Source organism: Drosophila bipectinata, chromosome 3R, assembly GCF_030179905.1.
Source record: "Drosophila bipectinata strain 14024-0381.07 chromosome 3R, DbipHiC1v2, whole genome shotgun sequence".
In the NCBI taxonomy this organism is placed as follows: domain Eukaryota; kingdom Metazoa; phylum Arthropoda; class Insecta; order Diptera; family Drosophilidae; genus Drosophila; species Drosophila bipectinata.
This window is the reverse complement of record NC_091739.1, coordinates 26,656,920-26,679,318: the sequence shown is the minus strand read 5'-3', so window position 1 is coordinate 26,679,318 and position 22,399 is coordinate 26,656,920. Positions and strand designations below refer to the sequence as shown.

Below are 22,399 nucleotides of genomic sequence, written 5' to 3'. Positions count from 1 at the left end.
CTCATTGAGCCGTGGTTCGGCATTTTAAATGCCTGCAACTTTCTAACTAACGAATACAAAAAAGATAAGAAGTATTTGTTGACATCCTTCCTCCTGAATATTTCGCTTTTCGGTCTCTGTTTTTGGCCGCGCATTGACCATAAACTTGATTTCTGCGCACATACGGCGACAATTTGTCAGAAATTCTGGCACTTTTTCAATCCGTTTTCAGCGGTCCACGTATTAAGGTCAACGTCAGTGCTTAATTGAACACCTGGACAGTTGTACCGTGAAACCGATGGTGGGTCAACAGGTCTGCAAAATGACTCATAAGTCGAGCCCAAGGTACAGGCAGAATGGTTTTTTATTTTCGTAAAATAAATAAGGATTCAAGCAAATAAGATACCTAGAGAATGGCAATTAACAATCAAATAAGGTACCGAATGTAAATAACAAAAATATGGAAAGAAATTACAATAAACGAAATAGCATCATGTTAACCCAAAATCGTATAAATTATATAAAATATTGTATAAAATTCGCTGACAAAGCTTTACGAAAAAATTAAGCAAAGGATGCAGCCATAGCCATAGAGACACAGCTTTTTCACAATTCTCACAATTTTTTTTGTCAATTTATATAGTTTAAAAATTCTCTACTTTCAATTTAACGTAATTGTAATTGAAAATTATAAATGTTTGAAAAGAAAAAGTAAATATTGAAAATATATTATTTTTTTGGGAATAAATTCATTTAGCTTCTGATTTAAATAAAATGGGTAATAATGGGTAATGAAAATTATTAAAATAAAGTAAAAGAAATAAGTATTTAATGAAGAAAACTAATCATTTATTGAAATGCATGGGACAGGATGGACGACCAGTAAAAAAAACCACAGAATCAATAATAATCAATAAAATCAATAATAAGTTAAAATATAAATTAAATAAGAAAATAAATAAAACAAAAATAAGCATCGAAAACGAAACTCTCTACGAAATACCACAATTAATATAGAGGTGTATATTTGCAAACTAATATTTGAAAAAAAAAATATAAAAAAGAAAAAAATTAATAAATAATAATAAAATAAAAGAGCTCCATGTCGCATGGAGCTCAAGTGATTTATGATTGTGGCTGGAAATAAAGCGACCTGGTCAACAAAAAAAAGCCTACTTGATTATTTTATAAATTAAGTTATTACAAAATAATCGATTGTTCTTTAGTAATCTAGAGTTGACACATAACATTAAAACTTTGAAATTAGAATGGTTGGCAACAATTTCTAAAAACTTTAATTTAAAAGACGTTGTTCGTAACAGAAAACTTTATTTTGCATTTGGATCGTGTTTCTTACAAGTTGTTAGACAGCTTCTTAAAGTATATTACGTCTTAATGACTTCCTAACAAAAGCGTTCAAGCTACAATTGTGTTTTGAAAGACCCGCAGGTGAACTCCATTTGTAATTGAGATGTGCAATATTGCAACACATCATTGACAGCAACTGAAACGAAGCAAAAATGCATCTTCAGCTGTCAAAATTACAGAAAGCAGCTTGTTGGTGCCGATGTTGCTTTTGTGCCAGTTGCAGTTGCAGGTGTTGGATGGCTTCTTTGGGCAAATAGTGCAAAATCGTGAAATCAAATTTGTTCACGCTGCCGCCAGTCGATGTCTATTATGCGCTTTATGTTAATCAAAACGGGGTAGCAGTTCAGGCAGTCCTATCCAAAAAAAATTCAAATAAAATACAAAGACATCGAACACCTCCTCTGTCTCACTGGGCCACAAATTGTTGGTGCTAGACCTCTTCTTTGGTGTTGGATTTTACATAATTTGGTGAATCTGCTGCGGTTAGCTTGTTTCTTACATCGCACTCGGAGTTGAGTCGGAGTCTTATTTCGTGTCTCCCGTCCTGTCTTTGCGGTGTCTTCCTGGTGAACAATTTGCATTTGTTTTATTTGCCAAGAAAAATGACATAGCCAGGCTCTACAAGCTATTGAGAAAGACGTTAGTGTAGAATATCAGCAGCTCAATTCCAAACACTATGCCGGAGATGATGAGACTTATCCCGCAGATCCCCCAGCACAGCCGGAGGTCCTCGAACCGGAGAGGAAGCGGTGACCTCTTGAAGCTATAATCCTTGATGCTCATGCGGCCAGCCCGCACCATGTCATAGAAGCTGTGGATTAGCCACTGGCGCAGTAGACCGGACTGGGCCACATTGAGAATGTACTGCTTCAGGGAGTCACGGTAAATAGATTCCGGGGCGATAAGTATGCTGGCAGGCGAGTCCCATTGGAAGCAGAGATCCTTGCTAACGCGAAAAACTGGGTGATGAAAGTACCGTTGCTGAATATCGATTACCCGCCACTTTATCGAAGTAATGGTGTAGGCCCAGCTGGTATTGAAGAAGTTCCGGTTGTCGTATAATTCGTTTGGATTGTCCGAGAGGTGAAAAGCGGATGCGTACTTTGCCCGGAAAAAAGCATTCAGGAAATAAAACTCGTTCCGCATTCCAAAAATCTTTAGCCCCGAGGCCAAGAGGTCATCGAAGCTCCGAATACGTGGCTCCAGTGGAGGAAAAATCAGCAAGGATATCAACTGGGAGGAGCAGGCGCTCAGCAGGATTAATGTAAACATTCTCGTGACGAGCCTTATCATCCGTCCACGGCAGCTGATTCCCAGATATTTGACTGTGAAGGGAATACCCAGGAAAACTAAAAGGTATCCAAACAGTATGAAAAGAGCCGACCCTAAGGTAAGTATATGTTCGAACAGAGCTGAAATTCTTAAAGCGCGCTCTGTAGGCAACATAGTACACCAGTTTAAGAACATAAATGGATAACTGTAGTCTGTAGATCTGTCCTCGTAATTATACACAATCATTACTGTGGTGAGGCCAAAGTCAACAGATCCATTTCGAGTATACAGTATCATATAGTCGCTGGCTGCAGTTTTTCTTCTGGGGAAACTTGGATAAACCATATGGACGCCGGCGTTCAAGGATTGAGCATAAGACCCTAAATACTGCCAAAGGAATCCGGAAATTTGTTCGCCGTGACTCCCATAACGAAAAGTAGCTGGGGGTGAGAGATCCGGTTGAAGGCGCAGCTTGTAGCCTTTCAGATTCCTCAACTGGTAAGGAAAAATCACGGGCTCTCGGTCCTTCGAAACATGCTGCTTGATGAGACTGAATTTTGGAAAAGCTTGATAGCTGTAGATATGAAAGGAATCTTTCCAATTTTTGAAGTACACTACTACATTTAGTACGCTGTTTTTCAGGCAAAAGGTTAGGACTTCGGTGGCTCGCCACGAGAATTCTTCAGCATCCAGCTCGATCAATATTCGCACACTCCTGAGCCTAGTCAATGTGGTAATTAAGACCTCTAGCTGAGAATCGAATGAGTTTCCGGAGAGACAGGCCAGTACAAATATATTGTAGCCATGCCGTCTATTTAGTAACGGATAGGGTTCGTTATCTTGCCAAATAATTTTAGGATTTTCAGTTACGTTGGTCCATAAGAGCATATCCAATTCGCATATGCTAGTTTGAGGATTAAAATAAAACACTGTGCTCCCTGCTGGCACTAAAAACTGCAGGACAAGGCCATAAAGAGCGACCAGATCCGGAGCGGGACTCCAGCTAATGTTAGCCAACATGGCTAAAACCGATGCCGTTTTAGACTAACTAAAGGTCTGGACTTTGAATCAAAAGCAACCCTTTTTCTATCACAGGCACCGTTTACTTTGGGAATCAAAGCCCTTATCAACGATTATCGCACGTAATTATCCACAACCATTGAAATTATGGTGACATTAGTTTGCTCAGATGTAATCGTGGCTTAGAGGCACCCCTCCCTGGGGAACTATACGAGTCAAGGCGAACTGGATGTTTGGCTAAAGTTACGATTGCTCGTATCTGGAAATGTCTCTGCTGGCATGTAAAATCCATAAATTCCTGACCTTTCAACTTGTGGGCAAGGCAACCGCAACGCGGGCGAAAACAAAACAAAATGCAGCGAAACAAAACCGGAGAGAAAATACGACAAGCCGATCCCAGAGGGCCAGCTGCAGCTGTAGAATTTTTAAGCCGAAATATTTTAACTTTGTATGGTTTCTCTACCAAAAGGTAGTTCAGTATTTTAAGGTCTGTCACAAAAAAAAATTAAAAGATATTAATATTTTTTACACAGTTCTTGGAAAATTCAAGATTAAGCTATGATTGATTATTATGTAATTTTAGCCCTTTAGGGAAAGAGTCTCATTGCTGCGTTATAGTAATCTTTGGCTACCGACTTGTTTGGTCTGCCATTCAAAGTTCAGGCGGCTCCTCTTTGCCCAGCCATGGGTTTTTATTGTCGGTACAGGCTTGAGCCTGATCCTTCTTGGCAGCTGACAACACCCTCGCATCCGTCTTGCGGAGAAAGTTTTGCGGTCTCTGGGTCCAGCGGACTGATTACTGATTTCTGATTTCGGGCTGGGCATGCGTGTGTGTATTTTCTACTTCACTGACCCTCGCTGGAACGGAGCGTTTAATAATTTGAAGCAAATTATGAGCAGTCGTCCTCCGCGACTCACTTCCCTGGCACGACATGTCGTGAGGCTCAGCCGCTTTGCCTTTAATTTCTCGTCGATCACGGCCACATAATTCATTGCCAAAACTTCGTGTTTGGGAAAATTTGTCAACCAAATCGTGGCGCTTCTTGTGTGTCATAAATTGCTTTCGGCGTGCCAATTGTCTCAGCCAGCAGAGAGCAAATCTAGACGTCGATTCTTCTCCAGGTCAATAGAACGGTGGAGTTCAAAAGGCCCAAAGCTATCTGGGCCAATTCATTTGGCCAAATGTTTGCCCAGACTGCCGTTTTATTTTTCTTGTGTAATGTTGCAACTCGCTAGACATCATTGACAGCCGTGAAATCGGAACGAAAATGTATGTATCTTCAACTGTCAAAAATATAGAAAAGCAGCTAGTTGATGTCGATGTTGATTTTGTGGCAGTTGGAGTTGCAGGTGTTGGTTGGCTTCTTTGGGTAAATAGTGCAAAATCGTGAAATCAAATTTGTTCACGTTGCCGCCAGTGGTTGTCTATTATTCGCTTTATGTTAATCAAAACGGGCCAGCAACTCAGAATCATGGATAGATTTTGCGTTGTCCTACCAAAAAAGTGGTAAAAAAAACAACGAGGCCCCCAGACACTTGCGATTCTTCACTCTGAGGCACTAGGCCACAATTTGGTTGGTGTTTGCTGCCAAGGCTTTACATAATTTGGTGGATCCACTGCGGTTGTCTGGCGGTGGCTCATCTCGGAGTCTCATTTCGTGGCTCCCGTCGTGCCACTGCGGTGACTTCGTTGGAGGTAATTTGCATTTATTCCGTTTGCCCTCAACTCTCGAGGTGTAAGACGGTAGGCAACTATTCAACAGCATTGTTAACTACTGTCTCCCCCAAAGAAAACTGCTATTCGGGGGCCCTTGTCACCGTCACGAAGTGAAACACAAAGTTCCCATTTGTTTGTTTAACTTGTTTATTTAAAGGCAGGAAATATGGGGGGATGGGACTGCGGGAGTGGGTTGACTTTATCGGACACCATCGCCCTAATTGCCGCGAGGACAACTAAAAGCCAAGCCAGGACTTTACCCAGCTAACAATTAGCTCAAAGGTAAACAGAACGAAGCTAATTAGCATACCGATACAGTATATTAGAAGTACGTGGCTCAGATCTGCTATGGTTAGTGCATGGGCCCGGTGTCGCAGCCTTAGATCCTTGATGTCTATTCTTCCAGCTTTCACCATGTATGAGAAGCCTCTGGAGACCCAAAAGTTGAATAAGCCAGATTGCCACAACTGCATAATGAAGTCCTTGAGCGGAACACGGTGAGGGGAGTTCTCAGGAATAGAAAGTCCAAACAGGACCATTTCAAAAAAGCATATATCCTTGGAGTAGCGAAACAAGGGTCTGGAGCTTCGTTTCTGATGCTCCTCAAAGAGCTTCCACTTGGTGCTGGTGGTGGTATAGCCATAGGATGTGTTTAACGAGTTGCGCGTTGAAATCAGAACGGTGGCCTTATCAATTAGACGAAATGCGGCGGAATACTTGGTTCTCAGGGTGAATTCCATTACTTTGTACTCGTTGCGAAGTGAAAGGATCCTTACCGGGGAATCGATTAGGTCCTGTAGGCTGTGCAGCGGCGGTAAGGCAGGAGGAGCTGCCAGAAATGTTAATAATTTACTCACGTAGTTTGCACTCACCAAAACGACTAAAAACTGCCATCCGATCGTTTTTAGCCTTCGATGAAAGCGCCAACGTCCTTTCAAAATTTGGTAGACAATCCATAGAGCCACTATGAAAGAAAAGGTGATAATGGGTGTCACCCTGGTCAGTATTTCTGACACATTAAGATCCCTCTGCACTGGCAACATTGTGCACCAGCTGGCCAAATCAGCCGGATATGAAAACTGATGAACATCAACTTCAGCCATTGACATGGGCTGAATGCTGGCGGACACATCTACGACCCCAGTTTGGGCCACATCTATGATTTCAACGTAGTTCAGGGTCCTGCCGTCTGCGTACTTATTAACAACTTCCAGGCTGGCATTGCACTTTCGAGCATAAGCCTCCATCATGTCCCACAAGTAACCCAGAATGTGTCGATGGCCCTCTTTGTCCACGTAAAGAAGCGTGTTTGGTTCAGAGTAGTCTGGCATGGTTCGAATCCTGCCTTCATGAAGATTCAACATCTTGTTTGGATAGAGAGTGGTCACCTTACTGTCTCCGCTGAAGAAATGAGTCGTGATTTTAAATTCCGGGTAGGCATCATAGCCATATATAGTTGCCGTCTCATTGAAGTTGGCAAAAATTGCGTTCACATTATTCATATCTTGATTCAGACAGAACCGCAGCACTTCATTAACTAAACTTTCGTCTAATTGCGTGCTCAACTCAATAATAACCCGGGCCTGTCTTCGGAACCGCAAACTCTTTGATAAGCTGGTCAGTAGATCCTTCCATCGCATTTCCGGCAGACAAGCCAACACCAACAGACCCTCTCCAACAAATCGATGCAACATTAGTGGTATTTCCGAGTGCCATGTTATAGCAGGCAGGGTACCGATTCCACTTGAAAGTGTCTCCTCCAAAGAACATTTTTCATCTGATGGGTCGAAATAAAAGGCGCTGGTGAAGTCCTCATCACTGCTTATCAATGAAACTAAATTAACGACCAACTTGCTGTCAAGTTGCGACATTACTGGCGAGCTTATTACTTTATCGAAGGGTTAAGGTAATGCCCACTGTTTTATTTACTGAAAAAGTACATTTTGAAGGTCTAGTCTATATATTCCAGGTGTGTTATTTTTAGTGACAGGTTTGTATTTGCTGCGGGAAAAGAAGTAGTGTTATTCATATTGCTTTTCAAACAAATACCTTCAACTTATCATGCAGCTATTTACTTAAAAGCCAACTTAAAAAAAATATATTGGCCCTGCCATGAATTCTTTCAGGAAGCTTGCCGTAACTTTTTTAATATTTGTCCGATCAACGAATGTTTTACCTTCCCGGTCTTATTTCTTCGAGTACTATGTTTATAATTCAAAACCTGACGAACTAAAATTTGTCCCAATTTTCGGAAATTTTGAAACGGGTCACATCATGATTTAGCCAAAAATTGATGCAAAATTGTATTTTCTAGTTTTCGAGATATATGGATGCAGATCGAAGGCAATTGAAGCCTTGAATTTAAAAAGGTACTTCTTTCTCCAAACCGACATAAAATATCTTAAATATTGATTTTAAATTGTCTTAAAATTCCCACTTTATCCATCCCATTATCTTACCTAGACCAAGGAGGTTCTCAGAATTAATTTATTTCTAGAATGCACATTCTCATAGTTAATTAATTATATGTGTTTGTTATTTTATCCGCTTCCACTGCTTACAAGTTGTCTAACCAAACATTGACATGGTAAACAGCCAACTCGATGAAAAAAACGGTCAGTGACGTCGTGAGCGCCACCCCATATATAATGAGGACATACTGCCAGTCCGGCCAACTAATCGGCTGATAGTGGTGGGGTTGGCTCTTGTCCTCCAGACGAATACTACCGGCCTCTACCATTTCAAAGAAGGATCGGCGGTACCAAAAACGCAGTAGCCCAGCAGCGTGCAGGCGTAAGATAAACACTCCCAATCTGTCGTGATATAAGCAGTTTTCCCGAAGGATAAGTGCGAAAATCGACAGCTTCTGCACACAAATATCTTCTGAATAGCGAAACAGAGGATGCCGGAAGTAGCTTTGGGCCTCGTTGTAGAAAAGCCATTTGACGGAAGTCACTGTGTACGCGTACGTGGTGTTAAATCCATTGCGGTGTGTGGCGACTTCACTAAGCCCGTCCTTTAGCAGAAAAGAGGTGGCATACCTGCTGCGTAAGTCAAAAGGATATTCGGGAAACTCTGCTCGGATGCCCATTATGCGAACACCCGCTTGCTCCATTTCCCTTATATTTTTTATATGGTTAAGCTGCTGGGGCGCGATGAATAAGGCCGAAAGCTGGCCCAGCAGAATGCAAAGTAAGAGCAGGTGAGTCATTGGTTTCACGATACTAAACAGGCGAGTTCGCAGTAGTTTCCTTTGAGCCAACACGCTGTGGGCGCCGTACAGGAGGAGCAAGTATAACCAGGACCAGGGTGTCTGCATCAGCCTGCCCAGTGCCTCCTGGCTGCTTAGCGTTCTTTCCATGGGCAGCATGGTACACCAGCTTCCCACCATTCCCGCGTAGCTGAATCGGTGCAGGTTACTGTGCACAGACGTATAAGGACGCAGACTGGCGGCGATGTCTACCGTATTGTTCCTCACCAAATCTAAAATCTGCGAGTATCTTAAAGTGGATCCGATTCGGGGAACGGATACCAGATGAATAGTTCCATTCAAGTACCGGACAAATTCCACAAGCAGCTTCCAAATGGGACCAGTAACTTTAATTTCTCCAGTCGGCGATTTCCCGACGATTGTGTGCGGTTGCGAGTTGTCGGGAATAGTACGTATAGGATGTCCTCCGTGGTTCCCCAATTTTGGAGGGAAAAGTGTAAGACCTGTCTTATATACCTTCTTTATAAGCTTGAACTTAGGGAATATATCAAATGTGTAAAAAATCTTTGATTTGAGGAATTCTGTCGAAAGGATAAGGACATTTATCATTAAATACTCCAGGCTAAGTTGTAGAATGTTTTTAGCGGAAACTTCTTCCTCGACTCCATCGTCAGATTCACACAGTTGAACAATAACAGGCACATTTCTCATTTGGTTCAACATTACCTTTAAGGCATTCAGTACCTCCCTGTACTGAGAAGTCTTAAGACAAACTACTCCAAGCAAATCCAAGTCCTGGTGGTGCCGTAGATAATGTGGATACTCGTGATCATCCCAGACCATTGTGCTAACATTGCTACTGGCCAGAAGATCTTCCATCCAGCAACTGCAGGAGTTTAGTCGGTAGTAGAGCAGCGTCCGGTGTCGGCGTTCAGTCCTCAGATGACTCCAGAGCTGATGGATAACCTCAGATCCACTCCATTTGGAGCTTTCCAACGGAACTTGCGACAGCATGCCAGACTGGTGGAATAATGGTTAGTTAGAGGGTGGGTCCTGGTTTTTAAGGGCCAGTCTCTGTGCTCTGCTTTTATTCTGCTTAATTTTACGGTGTCAGCATTTTTAAGGGCTGACTTGCAGAACCCTTTGGACACCTCATTTGGAATGCTTGAGTCCCGAATACAATACTTTAAGCGCCAACGCACGAAAGCAAAAGTTAAGACGCACAAGATTGTGGCATGTCTAACCTGTCGCCAGAATGACCCAAATAATCAGAAGAAAAGCGCAGGACATGCTGAGTCGAATAAAAGGTACCCTGCTTAAGCTAAAGTCTCGTTGGATTATTTCTGAAAGAATCAAATGATTTTGCGAGGTAGACCCGTGCCAGACAGTCTGGTGCGCAGAAAAACAATTACTGCCCGACGGACAAGAGACCAGCGTGTTGACAATGGTCAAATGGCCGGGCCAAATGTGAAGATGCAGCTGGGGATCGGCGAACCCGCGAACCGGCGACCCCTTCGCCGACCCCACTTGCTTGCATACCAGCCAAACGAATTGTTGTGCTTGCAGCACTCGGCCGCACACATTTTCGAATACACCCACTGCTGGTTGCAGGTTGCTGGCTGCAGGTTGCAGGTTGCAGGTTGCCGGCTGCCAGTTGCAGATGCACATTGGGCAGCACTTTGCTGGCTCCGCACAAGACTGGCAGCCATGTCCATGTCATCATCATCATCATCATCGCTTGCAGTTGGAGCTGGTGTCGTCGTGGTCGTGGCACTTGTTTTATCGTCATTTTACAGGCATTTTTCATAAATTACAGTTTATTGTTGTTTGATAAACGGTCAGCGGTGGGCGCTACTTGTATTCTGTGACCAGCAGCGACACGCAAATAAAAGCCAAAACAGAAATTACTGTGGTTTTATTGTATTAACATCGCAGTCCCCCTCCACCGCCGTCTTCTCGGAACTCATACGGCTACCAAAATCATACTCATCGTCGTTGGCGTTGTCCGTGTTGTCTGGCTTGATAAAGTTAAGCGTTGACATCTTTATGCCCATGTGTGGGCACTGAACGAGGTCCAAACCAATCCGAATGGTAGTCATGTAAAATGAGGAATAAAAATCAAATTTGATGACCATTGTTAATTGCTAACGAAAAGCCTGAGAACTTTTTCCCCATCGAAAATATCTCACTCGAGACGGAAAATGATATTTGAACATTTTTTGTAAAAATTAATTACACTTCTGGATTAATTTCTTTCAATTGTTTTGGAATAGTACGTAAAATCCAATACCCTTAGCTAAAAAGACATCTCCCGATCCTGTAAAACCTCCCCCAGAGATATAAGCGGCGCTTAGCAAAGCGAAAGATACGAACCGTAACTCACCCACTTATGATTTACGAGCTAAGAGTTGAGGCCCCAAGGCCCGGAGGCTCTATGGGCTTTTGGCGTGCAAATTACCAATGCAAATATGCATCCGCAGAGTGTCTATCGAGGGGATAGTGAAGTGCGGTGGCGCACTGAGATTTGCATAATTTTATGGCCACAAATTCCACTTAAACAACTTAATTAGATTTCAAAGAGCAGCCAGCAAGAAGAAGAAAGCAAAAAGGCTGATTTGAAGGCACTTAAATAAATAAACAAAATTCGAAAATGGAGAATGGATGGCATGTCCCTTTGGGGCAGCCGTTGCTTATTTATGTACGTGGCCAGCGCCATTTTGGCCGAGTCGCGATAGTCGATTATAGCCCGGTCAACTGACTTATCTCCCACTGCGGACTACGGCCGACTGGCTAAACGGCAGAAAACTGGCCACCAGCCAGATCTGGATGTGGTCGGGATCGAAACCACGCCAACTTGTGGCCCCGGCCGTCCACCATCCGCGATCTAATGGCAGCTAATCTAGTTAACAGTTTTTCAATTATAGACGATTTGGTGCAGCTGATAATAAATGCGATAAAACATATTTCAGGCCAACGACGCCAATTGGCCAGATTACATCAGAGATTGTGGCCCGGTCTGGGCGTAGTTCGGCTGCAATTGTCAAAACGATTTGGCCCGGCCCGGGCTCATTTGTTAGCCGCCTATTTGGTGGCTGCGGGCGCTAATTGATTTGCCAGCTTGTATGCGCCAAAATCGGATCATTAAAATCTTAATTAGCGACCGGCATTCATTAGGGTCCCGCACCGCCCTTCAACTCGATCCGAACGAGACCCTTCAATTAAGTCTCCCCATCGATCCCGAATCGTTGGCCAATTCGATTTGTGAATATATAGTCTAGAATTGCGTATTGAGAAATCACGTCACCTCGGGGGTTATGGCAAAACTATCTCAATTTTTTTGGCAACAAATAAAATTAATGAGTAGTGCACCGCTAACCCAGTTCAAGTGGCTGGCCAAATGTCAGTGGGCAATTTTTTGATAAATGTGCCACATGGCAGCAGCACAACAAGCCACCGAACGAAATCGAAAATGAAAATGAAAATGTTGCAAATGGACCGGAGTAGCCCCTCCTGTAAGGTTGCCAAACGGCCGTCACTGCCACATCAAAATGATGCCCTCGATCCGTCGCGGATCAGCTCCAGGCTCCAGATTAGTCCGTCCTCGGCCAAGTCGTGCACCGTCAACGAGGAATATGTCAGGGTCTGGGACCCCCAATCCAGCTTCGGTCCTATCCACTCCGCTCCGGATCGAAGTGTGCCTGTTTAGCAAACATTGCCGCGGCGAGCGGAACAAAAAGCACCCTCGGACGAGAAGTCAAAATGTGGCAAATGTGTTGCGACTTTTGGGGACTTCTACCCTTTGAGCGGGTAATGCAAAAATTCAAATGCTCAATTATTTTATTGTACTGTCTGTTTTTAGAAAGTCTGAGAAACTTTATATGATTATCAGGGAAATAAATGTGAGAAAGATTCAGGAAACTGTTTTAATCTAAATTACAAACAAGCATATAAATCTGGGAAATGATGAAGTCATGAGCATAATTAATATACATTTATTTATTGTTCCTGGCTTTATTTGGCTGCACCTAGCAGTGCTGATTTTCTAGTAAGAGTATTGAAACATTTTTATAGGAAACATAGACTCCCCCAATTTCTATAGTTTCCCTTGTCGTTCTGTCGGCGTGACAGCTTTGGGCCACAAAAAATTGCCAACTAATGTCGAAAAATTTAGCATCGACCTGGCCCACAACCGAGACTTGCATATGTCCAAATTTTCTTGTAGCCCGAGGCGCTTCTGCTGCAGCGGATTTCAAAACTGAATATCAGAACTACTCGCCATCAATCGATCACTCCACTATCTTTTGCTTTTGCCGTTTTTCAAGCTTTTGTGGCTTTGGCTTTTGTTGCTGGGCTGGCCTGGCAGTCAATAAAATTATAAATGCCACTTATTAGACCGAACTATTTCTGGGCAGCGCTTCGCTCCGTTGGCTGGCTGAATGTCTGGCTGGCTGGCTGGCTAGCTGGCTGGCCGGAGCTGCATTTGATGTATGTAAATATAATGAAGCGAATATCAGGCTAATTAAAATAAATTCAGGGCGTGGCGAGCTCTCATGCCGTTTGCAATTAAATTAATTGCCCGCCATTGCTTACTCGCCGACCGTTGTTTGGAGTTGCATAAGTCGGCTGTTGGGGCTATTGTTGGATGCGGAACTGTGGCTCCCAGGAGAGGAAAACCAAATGTGTGCCACTCAGACTAGTATTATATTTTGGTCTAGTTTTTAGGGGTTCCTGGAGCGCTAAAATATAAAGTCAGTTTCCATTGAAATACAAAGCTTGAGTGCCAGTGTCGTCCCATTATCTCCCTGTTCAAGCCAAGTCTTCTGCAATATTCCCATTGCAAGGGAAGACGCTTCTTGATCATTTCTGCCAGCAGGTGCTGAAATATATCTGCCATAGATATGAGCTAGCTGGCAGTTGGCAGCTTCGCAGTGCTCGGCTTTGCACTCCTCGTTTAAGCAACGAAACCAGGAAGTCTATGACAATTATAAATCATCTTCGCCTGGCCGTCTAGCATTTTTGCAGCTGTCATGATGAGCACTTCACCTGCTGGCAAGTGACTCGAACACACCAGCAGCAGCAGCAACAGTTGCAGTGGTTGATCATTACACCAGCAACATCAAGAGCAGCAACACCAACATCAACAGCAACACCCACCCCGCCAACAAATGGGGCAAGTCAAGTGCTCTGGCAAACAGGGCGTCTATCCGCACTCCGCCAGCCAACCCCCTGGAGCCCCATCGTCCACCCCGCCTCTGTCTGCCAGCTCCTAGCCTTTTAGCTTTTGTTTGCTCTTCCGACTGACGCAGCTAACTGGATTCCGTTTGTGGCTTAGATAACATTTGGCAAGCGGCAAGTTGATGTCAAATTTCTGGACATGCAGCGAAAGGTTCTTAAATTAGAAAAGCGTGTGCTGGCCATTCTTTACCCCTCCGTCACCCTCGCCTTCGAACTCGCCGTCTCGCTTTTCCAAAGTATTTTCACATGTTCACTGACTTTGCAGCAACTTTGGCTCTGGGTCGTCGTGTCGAGTTTTTTTTTGCGTCTATTAAAATGCTATTTTGACTGGAGTAGTTTAGTTGAACAACTGTGGCAGAAGGGGGCGGTGGCCGGGGGCGGGGCTGTGCAGTCATCATCATTTCGAGTGCTGAAAAGCATTTTTATGTTCTCGTGGCGTCAAGTGCCGCGCTGTTGGATGGAAGAAAAGCCCGCCAAAAAACAAAAACAAATAAAAAATCCGAAATACAAAAACAAGAACAATGTTGATGATAATACTAACAACAACAGTCGGCGGCAGCAACCGCAACTGCAACTGCAACTGCGCGGCGTGCAAATAATGCAATTTGTGCAATGCCCCATCACAAACGTGGGAGTCGAAAAGCTGGCTCTGGAGCTGACTTGGAGCTGCCTCATTTTGGTAGCTTCCCCACTGAGCAGCCAGGCTTGAAAACACTGTCAGTCAGCTATGTAGGTGCTGTTGCACCCCCCGAGTTGCAACTTGCTTGTTGCTTGTTGCAAGTTGCTGTGTGGCCAACGTTGATTGCATTCCTTGGGCTGCCGCTGCCGCTGCCACAAAACAAATAAGTGCATTTAGTGTTTAACAAATGTTCGCCTTTGCGCTGATGGCGATGTTGATAAGAGCGGCCAGAATGAATTAACAGCAATAAGCCCGATCTGAAGATCTCGGCGATGACAATTACTAAACGAGTTATGACTACAGATGATGATGATGATAATGCTGATCATCATCATCTGCTGCTGATGATGCGGCCCATTAGAGTTCGAGTCTGTTTGCCTAGCTTTAATGAGTCTCACCGGTCCCCCGAAAGTCGTCTGGAAATAATTGAATGTCAGAGCTGCCCGCCAAATGGCAGCGAAATGAATTGCAATCTTGGTCCGGGCCATAGGAATTAAAGCGCATTGAAACGGCGGCCATAAAGAAAAAAATATACGCCGCCCACACCGAGCAGGCGAAATTTCACCTCTAGCAGAGCAAACACACTCCAAACCTGCAGTCAAGTTGATGTGGAGCAAGATCCGCTTGCCGGACCTGCCTGTAACCGAAGCTGCAGCTCGCGAATTTCAGACACAAGACGGCAGACGGAAGGCTGCTCTGCAGTCTGCAGACTCCAGACTGCAATTTTAAGACTGCAGGCGGGTGTCATTTAAATTAAATTAGAGATGCCAGCTCTCTAACTGTAACAATGAGTGATGCACGCACTAAAAGCTGACAGCTAGCCCATCAACCGGCAATGGTGGCCAGTAAATCAGGTGGAAAGAAAGATGTCGTCCCAGGTCGTAAAAGCCATCCTCGACAATTGCAATTAGCCAAGAACGCGTTGATGCCGGACCATCATCAATGCCAATTGACATGGAAATACCAATGGCCGATCGAAGCGAAGAGGGAGATGGAGCGGCAGTCAGCAGCCGGAACGGGCCATGACCACTGTACCCAAATGGAGCGCCCACGCCAAAAGCTAGCGACGCTTTATGGCCCCCCTGACCAGGTGTCAAGTAATTCGTCATGGCTTGTGGCAGGTCGCCACAGTCCGATCCGGTCCGGTCCAGTCCGGCGGCAGCAGATCCGTTTGCATGCAAATTAGAACAAGCTGGAATAACACACGACCGAGATGCTGACGCTGACAAACGGATTTGGCATGCACCTGCACAGGTCTCTGCCCGGATGGGGGGAAAAATTAGGATTTGGCGTCCGATTCGGATTTGGATGTTGCTCTGACCCCTGAGCCGGCTTTCACATAGCCAGCACTTTCAAGTTCAGAGACAAATGGCTAAGCATTCGATTCGATTTACTTTTAATTTATAATTTGGCAAACCTTTTGAACCACACTTCGGCTTCCAAATGGAAGCAGTAAGCAATAGTAGTAGTAAGGCTCTTCGCTGTCCGCCAGTTGGAAAAGGAATGAAATTGTCTATGGCCGTCGCCCTGGCAATTTGTGGATGCAATTTCATTTTGTATTCGGTTCCGCATCATCGCCATCCACTGAAAGAAATACACATATTTTTATAATTTTAAAAGGATAACCTGATTAAGAACTTCTCTTGCATCAGTCTCTATATTAAATACAAGCTTAAATTATAAACTCAAGGATCTTGAAATTTTGTTGCAGTGTTCTCGAAAACAGTGAGCAATAAAAGTAAAATAGTGCAAATAAAATCAGGTCAAATGGCGCTCACTGGGCTCTAAAAAGCATTATTTTTTGTCCAGGCAGCCGCACGTAACCAAAAACCATTTGTTGGCCGTTTGAGAGGAGAGCTGCTAGCTGACTAATCCGATGCTTCCCATGGATGGGCACTCCTTTCCCAAGACCTGACCCTGGCAGCATTTAAATCGCAGCTTAATTGACTTTTGTGCCAAAGACACAGCTGCGTATCCCCACAGGCGAGCCAAATGCGATTCCGCCAGGAGAATCGCAGCCAAGACTCCGGAGCCAAGACTTAAAACTCGAGACTCGAGAGTCAAGTGTGTCGTTGTCAAGGCGACGTGGACAAGACATCAATCATCACTAAATTAAAAATGGGAAACGTTTAAGATGCCATCGAGGGGGGTGAGCAGCGGCCATAGAGAGGTGAATGTGGGGATCGGATTGGATCGGATCGATTCCGCTCCTCATAAATAATGCAACATCAGCCTAGGGAACAGGTAAAGCTATTCAGCTAAGGCTACACGGCAACAGCAAATGTCACATTAAACAGGCAATATTAAAGCTGAAAAGCAGATGACACCGAAATCATGTTAGGCGGCACTTGAATGAGTATCAAACGGCAGCTGCCATAAACACACAAACACACTGTCGTGCGATCTGTGCCAGGAGGAGCAGACGGCTCTGGAACTCTTGAGCCCCCCAATCCCAATCCCAAACGCAAAGCCACATCCACAGCCGAGCTATGAAACTCCTGGAGACAGTCGTTTTACACTTGTCGCCGGCAGTTACCAAAGTTGGCAATTGCCGCGCCACTTTTATGTGGCCTCCGCCTTGGGGATCGGAATTGGAATCGGAATCGGACCGTCGGACGCATCAAATACTGGCTAGGTGCAAACGCCGCACGTCAATTGCTGCATTAGGCCAATTCCGATTGCCGGCCAGATAGAAATGCCAATACCATAGCCACTACCTCTGCCACAACAAACTCCAGCTTCAATTCCACTGCCACTGTCGACCACAAACAAGTTGTCATTGTCGCGTTATTTATGACAATGTTCGGGATGTTTCTGTTACCCTTTTGCTGCCCGCGACTCCGGCAACACTTGTTTATGTTAATGCCAAGGGGTCCAGGCCAGGCCACTACAGTGGCCACTCCGCTCTCCGTCGCTCTTTTCGCCGCTCCCCGGATGACAGCGGCTTCCCATTCAAGTGTCTGTCAATTGGCATCGTTAATAGAGTTCGAACTGGAAGCTGGCCAAAAGTGGCGGGCGTGTGACAATTAAATTGTCAAAGCTGCAACCTTTCGACGTGTGGCAAGTGTCGCCCGTCGCAAAGGTGGCAGCTCATCCTGTGCCTTCCAGCCTTAGACGTTTTCTTTAATTTTCTGTTTCTGAGGCTAGTTTTTAGCACGCAATGAAATATTTAATAAAATTTTTTAATTTTTTTAAAAATCTTAAAATATTAAAATATTTTCCATAGCATAATAAAGAAATACACATGCTTGAAAATTTAAGCCTTTCAATTATGATTGATATCACCTTCTCACAAGTTTTCTCACAAGCGTTTTGCGCTTCCTTTTGGCCCGATAAATGAGCCCAGATAGCCTTAATGTCCAGGCGTGGCTCGCCAGGAAATGTGTGCGCTTTTTTCGGCTTAATGAAATTCATATAATTTTATTCAATTTCTTATCAGTCGCAATTGGCCCTAAGCAAGTGGCCAAAAGAGAGCCCCCGCTCTTGGCCAAAACTCTCTTTGGCCGCCAAGTCGCTGCTGTTGGGAACGCCAACTTCGACGACGGCGTCGTTCCAGACGCTTGGCTGGGAACCCCTTTTTTATTGGTCAAAAGCTGATCGGCAACTGATATTGCAGCCAACTGGAAATGAACCGCTACGACTGGCGCTCTCCACTGGAAGGCTTAAAGAGAAACAGCATCGGCCAAGAAAGAGTTGGCTAAGAGCGTAGAATCGCGCTTCAAACACGAAGCAACGAACGACGCTGGCAGCGAACAAAAACCGCGCAACAGGTTTTCTTGGCTCGGCGCTTTTAGCGGCTTTTTCAGCCAGGCGATCCGTTGCGAGAGATTTTGTTGTTGTTGCTGCTGGAGCTGGTTGTTGTGGTTTTTGCTGTTGTTGCGCTGGGTACTGGACTGTATTACTCGGTCAGTCGGTCTTCGAGAGGTTGTTGCTATTTGCCTGTTTTTTTGCTCAGAGATTTCTGTTTTGCAACTGCCGGAGAGTTGCCTGCTGGATTCTCCTGCTTCTCCTGCTGCCGATGTTGCTGCTGCACCGGCAACTGCAATACGTTGCTGCTGTCGGCGTCGCTGCTTTTGTCTCAGCCACTGCAGTCGGCCTGTGAGCCGATTGCAATTTTCATCCTCTTGCAGTTTCTGTGCGACTTTCTTGCGGGACTGTTTAAGCTGGTTGCGACTGCGCAGCAAAAAAGTAAGAAACAAGATCGCAAATCGGAGTTCGAGTTTTGTGCTTTGCTGAACGAATCGCGTGCGCGGTTTTCGTAGTCGCGTGCGCGCGTTTCCAGGGCGTTTTGTGCGCGATTTTCGTCGCCTGGCTTTATTTTCGTGTGGATTTTTTCGCTTGGCCAATGAACTGCGGGCCTCCAGATCGAAACCGAAATTGAAATGAAAATGGAAATGCATATCAGGGGGGGTGCTTGCAAATGAAATGAAAATCCCGCCTGCAGCTGGCACTCAAACTTAATCTGTTATTGTGCGGCTACCTTAAAAATAGTGCTCGTAAAAAGTCTGGCAACAGTAAAAAGCTATTCAGTGCGGCCATAAAACCAAATCAAAGCATATACACTCGAGTATGTGAAGTTTTATCTGCCCTATTCCAAGACAAGACAACCGTACACTAAAAGTAATATTAACAAAAGACCAAACTCGTTTCGATCAACGACTAACATACATATGCGAGTATAAATAAAAAAGGCAAATTAAATTAAATTTATTTTTAATTACTCGCTGGCCAAAAGATCACATAAAGAGCGTGCAATAAAATATTTGTATCAGTAAATTAATTATATTGTATATAGAAAAACATGTTGCAATAAAGCGGTCTTAACGACACACAAATAAAGAAACAGAGGCTCTAACTCAGCCGTCAAAATTCAGATTCAGTTCAATCTTCAGTCGTGTTCGCGTCGGACTAACCACAACAACAAAAAAACAGCAAAAACAAAAAATAATAATAATAAAAACAAAAGACTTAGGCAACGAACTTGCTGCCACTTTGTGGTGTCATTTGCTTACACACATACTCACACATAGCCCCACAGATAACGGCTCTTCGGGCGCCTCCGGATTGCCGAGTGATATCACCCGTAACAAACTAATTGACAACTCAAATCCTGCCAAACCACGTAAACGCAAGCTCCGGCTCCAGAGAGCGAGTGAAGGAGAAAAACAGAAAACAATTGTTAAACAACGTTTCGCCTGCCATTCGGACTGTCGGATTGTCGGATTGTTTGGGGGGACTTCAACTTCAACTTCAGATACAGCTTCCAGTGCAACTTCAATCAAATGGCTGCCCCAACGACAATTGCCAAGTGTGCCGCTTAATGTCTTCAAATGCATTTCACCAACACTGGCAGGCTGGATAACAAAACGCGAAAAAAACAGCTGAAATAAATTTACATAAATATTTCACTTGCCAGTTTTTGCTGCCCGCCAACCACATCCGCGTTTCATAGATTTAGCCTGGCCAAGAGAGTATCTGTGTCTATTGTATGTGCGTTTGTCCAAGTCGCGAGTGTGTGCCTTACTTCTGCGCGATTCCAGACCGATTTCGATTCTGAGGAGCCGTCAAGAGCATTTGCCTTGCCGCAGGTGAGTTAAGCCGGAGTTTACGCGTTTGTAATTGCATTTTATGTGCGACTGCCGCCCATCTAGCACTTGGCTCCTGGCGCTGTGGCACAAAGATTTATCAATTAGCAGACGCAGCGATTTCAAATACAATTAACTGACAAGTCTGCGGCAGTAGACGCGTTTGTTGTTTGGCCATAAAACCGTTAGTTAAAACATTTTTAACTACAATTAATTGCCATAGTCTTAAGTGAGAAACAACACACAACAAACGCGCCGTTAGAGTGAAAATACCAGCATGGCTCTAAAAATAATTTATCTTCGGCTTTAGCCGTTTCCAAGCCTTATGCTAAACCCAAAGTGCAACAACAGCAATAGCACCAGCCACAGCTAAAGCTACAAATCAGCAATAACAATAATCAGAGTGAGCCATAATTACAAGTTCAGTTGAGCAATTTAAATAAAAACACTTCAACACTTTAACAATTGACGCGTCCACATTGTCGGTGGGATTGTTGAGAGTCTTGTGATGCAATTTATTGGAAAAGCGATTTAATTTTTTTTTTTTTTTTCTTTCCTCCTGTTCAATTAAGAGGAAATACAGCTGTAAGCAAGCTTAGTTTTTGTATATGTTTTATTTAATAAAGATAATTACAATTGCATGAGGCATTAGAGTTGCTTCGCTGGCAGGAACTGGGGAAGTTGGTTATTGGGTGATGTCTAGGATGAATAATGGAACTTTTAATGATTTATCAAACTAAAGTATATGTCTGGGTATAGCTAAACGATGCTAAAAGTTAGTAATTATTTTTAGATGCTATAAAAGGTAATTCAACTCGCATAAGTTGTTTATGAGTTGCTCAAAGTGAACTATATAGCAGTTTTTTATTTTGGGGTATTTAACAAAACTCAGATTAAAAAACCTAAGCAACTTTGAGGAAATGGCAATTGAATAATGAAAAAGAGGCAGCATTAATGTTTGTAAATAAATATGCAAAGATTTATTTAATTCTCGATTCTCACAATTGCGAAACGCAAGTCACGAGATCCCAACCAAGCAGGGCGTGTGCTTTTTTTTTAGAGGGAAACGAAGTGTAGGGATAAGGAGCCAACATAAAGCGAATTAAATAAAATTTATGGCCTGCAATGATGACGACAACAACAAATGCAACGACTGCATCAGACACAACAACACACCGCCACAATAACAACAATTGTTTAATTGCCGAGCTCTGACAAAGAAATCGCCAAGTGGCTGGGACAAAACGCGACAAATGAGTGCAAGAAATGTTGGAAATAGTCAGAGCCAGCGATTCTTGGTAGCCTGCGAGTTGTTAATTGTGGACTCGGATGAGTCAACAAGAAATTTTCTTAATAGCTGTTGTTACCGTTGCAGCTTTTTTCCTCCATTTTTTAATTAATACTTTTTTTTTCAACTGCCGCTGCCGCTGCGGCTGCTGCTATAATTTATGAACTTTTTTTTTTGCGGACTGGTTGTTGGCTGCTGCTGCGGCACTGCAATTAATGTGACTGATTCAAAGCGTTGGTAGCGCGTTGCATTTGATTTGCTTGGCCAGTAGTAATTGTGCTCATTATGCCAGGCTATTGTGGCTGCCATTGTTGTTGCTTCTGAGGTTTTTGCTCGATCTACGCGTCATTACACATGTTGTCTAGACCGAATGTCTGTCTGGCAGTCCGGCAGTCGACATGTCTGTCGTCCAGTCAGTGAAGCTGTCAATCTGGTTGGCATGCCGTTTAGCCATCGCTTGACTTCCAGCTAGCACTAGCTGCCCTTTGTCCACCACCCCCCTCCCTGAGTGCATTTATCATTTGCGAATAGCGATCGATGACGCACTTGGCTGACATTTGACAGATTCAATGTGATGTCATCAACTCAACGGAAATGTCATGCATCCCAATTACTGAGATCATCCGGTGATAGTGCTGGTTATCATTCTAGGCGGCTATTGTCAGTCAGTTCGTTGCCTAAGTCTTTTGTTTCGCCACTCCCTCGCATTTTTGGCTTACACCGCCACATCGATTACCGCAACCCAAACCCAAAAAGCAACTGTAATGAGGCATGCGCAAATATTTCGAATATTACTCAACCCCGAACCAGCCAAGCAAACAGCCACAAACAGCACAAATAGCACAAACACAGCACTGCCAACAATGGTCGAAAATCGATGACTATAAGACGTTAGCAGGCGCCAACTTATGCATGCATACTCGGATATTTTGAAGTTTTCTTCATACAGTCTTCTCGATGTGAAGAGTTTTCACTAATTTCAAGCCGCAGCCGAAACAAAACACGCGAATCGAACGGCAGCAACAACATCAACAATGATAGACAG

General features: G+C 44.0%; 3 protein-coding genes across 3 annotated transcripts; all 3 read right to left on the bottom strand.

Moving 5' to 3' along the window:
* Positions 1–1,292: 1,292 nt before the first annotated feature.
* Positions 1,293–3,639, bottom strand: Ir94h (Ionotropic receptor 94h). Its single transcript, XM_017236227.3, has one exon. The coding sequence runs from the start codon at positions 3,637–3,639 to the stop codon at positions 1,966–1,968; it is 1,674 nt and encodes a 557-aa protein (XP_017091716.2). The 3' UTR covers positions 1,293–1,965.
* A 1,953-nt stretch (positions 3,640–5,592) lies between these two features.
* Ir94g (Ionotropic receptor 94g) lies at positions 5,593–7,227 on the bottom strand. Its single transcript, XM_043211709.1, has one exon. The coding sequence runs from the start codon at positions 7,225–7,227 to the stop codon at positions 5,593–5,595; it is 1,635 nt and encodes a 544-aa protein (XP_043067644.1).
* A 686-nt stretch (positions 7,228–7,913) lies between these two features.
* Ir94f (Ionotropic receptor 94f) lies at positions 7,914–10,609 on the bottom strand. The gene is made up of 3 exons (XM_070280705.1): positions 10,496–10,609; positions 9,184–9,587; positions 7,914–8,856 (listed from the first exon to the last, which is right to left on the bottom strand). The coding sequence occupies exons 1-3, from the start codon at positions 10,607–10,609 to the stop codon at positions 7,914–7,916; spliced, it is 1,461 nt and encodes a 486-aa protein (XP_070136806.1).
* Positions 10,610–22,399: the final 11,790 nt, after the last annotated feature.

Bases quoted from the DNA above. Each gene is read 5' to 3' on its own strand.
- Ir94h (XM_017236227.3), bottom strand. From the start codon at position 3,639: ATGTTGGCTAACATTAGCTGGAGTCCCGCTCCGGATCTGGTCGCTCTT.
- Ir94g (XM_043211709.1), bottom strand. From the start codon at position 7,227: ATGTCGCAACTTGACAGCAAGTTGGTCGTTAATTTAGTTTCATTGATA.
- Ir94f (XM_070280705.1), bottom strand. From the start codon at position 10,609: ATGTCAACGCTTAACTTTATCAAGCCAGACAACACGGACAACGCCAAC. The intron at 9,588-10,495 runs GTTAATACAATA...TTATTCCACCAG, and splicing joins CGGTGGAGGGGGACTGCGAT to TCTGGCATGCTGTCGCAAGT. The intron at 8,857-9,183 runs GTATTTAATGAT...ATCCACTTTAAG, and splicing joins ATTCTACAACTTAGCCTGGA to ATACTCGCAGATTTTAGATT.